We start from the raw sequence: 3,893 nt of genomic DNA on the forward strand, positions 1-3,893 counted from the left end.
CCTAATTATTAGGATTTAAGTTTTAATAGGGTTGCATGTGTGGGAACTAGGTTTTTAGTTTAGGGTTTTAAAGGGATTTTCAGGGGTTTGATTGGTAGTAAAGGGATTTTCAGGGTTTTGATTGGTGGTTACACTTTGTGGAGGTTTGGATTAATAGGTGCACAATGGCGGATACATTAAGGATTCAGAGTGGTCAATTATCCAGATTAAAATTTGTTTTTTTTTTCAAATAATTACTTATTTCAATGGTTGTGTCCATCTTAAAATTTTATCTATGCCCACCAGGAAAATGTTTTTTACGTGATTAATAAATATGATAAATACGTATGCCCAACTTGGAAATTATTTCTTTATCTGCCATTAGAGGGACACTGCATGCAAGTTCAGGTGAGGCATGGTGTGGTGTGAGGTTGGCGGGGTTCAAATTGATCGGAGGTAGTGTAAAGGGGGATAAGAGACTTGACGGCGTAGAGGCAATCAAGGGTGTGGCTCGAATCTTCGTCGGGGTGAGGTTTTGGATGGGTGGTAAGACGGTGTCTGTCTAGTGAAGGCGGTTGTGATTTTCTAATTAGGTTTTAAAATCAACAGTTTTTTTGTTAGGGTACGAGGACGACAGTGTGACAAAATTGAGCGAAAGTTTTGAAATAAGAAGGAAACAGAACATTCACATAATAAGTCCCTAAACCTTTTAGGATTTATTGAATCAGTTTGTATTATGACCAAATTGATAAAATGTGTAAATTTTGAGGATTAAAACATATGTTATACATGCCATATCACTACTTCTATTAAGTCAACGGGCAAACCTAACGACAGGTGACCAAAATATAATATTAGATATGATTTAAAAAAATAGTTGAATAACCAAAACGAAATATAAGTAATAATTAGGATACTAAACGTGTAGTTTACCTTATTATTTATTATTTTCAATTTAACTTACACGTCTGTTCATCATATCTAATTATTGGACCCACACAGCACAACATAGAAGGAAAAAGAAAGCAAAAAAAATGAAGATGAATGGATGGATTCATTTCCATATTGACACACATCAGAAGTTAGTCTCAGCTGTACATCCCTCGCTAGCCCTAAAGTTTACTTTCCTTTCTGGCTTTCCCTTCTTTTCGTCTTTTCATTTTTCTACAAAGAGGAGGAAGATCTTCAGGAAAAAGCCTGGTCTGTTTTTCATTTTCATTTATATTTATATTTTCTCTTTTTGCCTGCACTTTCAATCTAGTTGCTGTGAAATATATTGAATTTTATGATGTGGGATTTTCTTTTTGGGGCTAATTATTTTATAAATGTTTGATCTTTGTTGTGTTCTGCTAATTTGAGATTTGTTTTTTAAGTTGGAGTTTTGATGGGTTGAGTTTGGGCATTTTATCTTTATGATGCAGGAAGCTGACTCAGGCGTCTGTGGGAATTCTTAGGGAGAAATTTGAAGGATTTTAAATTAGGGTTTGAAGAAAAGGTTGCTCTTTCTCTCATTGAATATCAGATTTAGGGGTTGACTTGGTTTCTGGTGGAGATTTGAATTTGGAATCCCAAAGTTTGATGCTTTTTAATTACTGCACCCGTGGATATCTCGACAAAGTCAACACTGTTACGCGGTCGGTTTTTTTTTTGGTTGCTGCGTATTGAAGTTTAGGTTGCTGTTGTGAAAAGATTTCTCGCAGGTGCTTGAGGTTGAATTTTAATGTTCTGGGATATTCTGTAGAAGCTTTTGAATGGTTTTGACTTTGTGAGTGTCTGGAAAATTTAGGATTACTTTGTTGTAGTTCACTCTGCAATTTAGTTTCTTCAAATGGATAATTCGAAGAATCGGCTTAATGATCATCTTGGTGTGAACAAAATCGGCAAGAATATAAGGAAGAGCCCGTTGCATCAACCTAACTTCGCTAATAATGCAGCTAGGCAGCACCCTCAGCCTCAGGTTTACAATATTAGTAAAAATGATTTCCGAAACATTGTTCAGCAACTCACTGGTTCGCCTTCACGTAATGATCCTTTGCCAAGGCCCCCACAGAATCCTCCCAAACCCCAAAGTATGAGGCTGCAGAGGATTAGGCCTCCACCGTTGACACCAATCAATCGGCCTCGTATTCCTCATCCCGTTCCAGCCCCTGCCCCTACTCATGCACAGGCTCCAGTTCCCCCTCCTGCTCCTTATAACACTGGCTTTGTTAGACCTGGTCAATATGGACAACCTTCGCCTACAATCTTGCAACCTATGATTCCTGGAGATGCTCTATGGGCAAACACAGCTGAATCTCCTATATCAGCTTATATGCGATACCTTCAGACTTCTCTTATAGATCCAAGTCCAGTTGGAAATCAAGGCCACCCTCAACTACACCCTCCAGTTCCAGGGCAACCTAATGCTCCACCATCTTCTGGCTTACTTCCTAATCCACTTATGCCTGCAATCCCTTCGCCAAGAGGAATAAATGGTCCACCGATGATGCCTAATCTCCCTTCTCCACGAATGAGTGGTTCTGTTCCACCAATGCCCAATCTTCCATCACCAAGGATGAATGGGCCTGGCCTTTTACCTTCACCGACTTCTCAATTCCTTTTGCCATCACCTGCTGGCTATATGAATTTGTTGTCCCCCTGCCCCAACCCTTACTGGCTGCTTTCTCCTGGGGTTCAATTTCCTCCATTGAGCCCCAACTTTGCTTTCTCCCCCATGGGTCAGTCAGGGATTTTAGGTCATGGGCCTCAACCTCCACCTTCTCCTGGTCTTATGTTTCCACAGTCACCTTCTGGTTTTTTCCCCTACCCAAGTCCAAGATGGAGGGATCAATAATTCAAGTTATAACATTGTTGCTCTCATTAGCTCCATACTCATTCAGGCATTGGGACCATCATTCTCATTGTTGTTTTCATCTCCGAATCAAGGTTCGGTCCGAAAGTATAATGTATACTGCTCGTATAACTGTTTCTTTCTTTATTTTTTTGTGCCTTTTGTAATGTCCATACCCATTTCACAAGTTATTTGCACTTAGGCTTCGTAACAGCTGCAATGCTCTCTGTATTCTTGGACAAGTTTTACATGGGAAATAGTGAAGATTGGATAACTAAGTTTGAACATCCCGACTGGCGCTGTAGCATGAAAGGAGCGCATAGGGTGAATTTTATAGGTAGGCAATTTAGTTGAAACATTCTGTGTAATTGTACTGTTGTGGATCCTAATTAGTTTTAGTTGAATTCTTTTCTTGGACAAGTTTTACATGGGAAATAGTGAAGATTGGATAACTAAGTTTGAACATCCCGACTGGCGCTGTAGCATGAAAGGAGCGCATAGGGTGAATTTTATAGGTAGGCAATTTAGTTGAAACATTCTTGTGTAATTGTACTGTTGTGGATCCTAATTAGTTTTAGTTGAATTCTTGTTCATTATTGAGCATGTGGGAATAAAATATTCAAGCACCGTTCGTCATTTACCATTCCATGGTATTCAAAATAAAGGCCCATGGTGTTAAAACTCTATCTTTGCTCAAAATGTTTCAATGAAGTGTGATTGTGCGTAACTGTGCCCTTTGTTTGATGATGTCATGGAAGAGATATAATGACACATTTAAGAGTGCGTTTGGTTCACGGAATGGAAGATTATCAGTGGGAATGTAAGATTATCAGGGAATAAGATTACTGGGAATGTTGTATTTTGTGTTTGGTTGGCTTAGCAGGAATGTAAGATTATCGTGTTTGGTTAAATAAATAAAAAATTATTAGAATGTATATTTGACCAAATTATCCTTATTATATATTTATTTTTTTTAATAAGTTGAAAAATATTTATATATTTTCTTTAAAAAATTTAAATTCATAAAATTTATATAATTTTTTTTACAAAATTAAAAATATAAAAAAGTTTAATGAAATGGGTA

At 37.7% G+C, this 3,893-nt stretch overlaps 1 protein-coding gene across 1 annotated transcript; it reads left to right on the forward strand.

The window, feature by feature from the left end:
- Positions 1-1,081: 1,081 nt before the first annotated feature.
- Positions 1,082-3,147, forward strand: LOC120145190 (protein HAIKU1-like). Its single transcript, XM_039159084.1, has 2 exons — positions 1,082-1,179; positions 1,401-3,147. Exon 2 carries the CDS (start codon positions 1,808-1,810, stop codon positions 2,810-2,812), a length of 1,005 nt encoding a protein of 334 aa, XP_039015015.1. The 5' UTR covers positions 1,082-1,179; positions 1,401-1,807; the 3' UTR covers positions 2,813-3,147.
- The last annotated feature ends 746 nt before the right edge of the window (positions 3,148-3,893 follow it).

Source organism: Hibiscus syriacus, unplaced genomic scaffold, assembly GCF_006381635.1.
Source record: "Hibiscus syriacus cultivar Baekdansim isolate YM2019G1 unplaced genomic scaffold, ASM638163v2 tig00002338_pilon, whole genome shotgun sequence".
Classification (NCBI taxonomy): Eukaryota; Viridiplantae; Streptophyta; class Magnoliopsida; order Malvales; family Malvaceae; genus Hibiscus; species Hibiscus syriacus.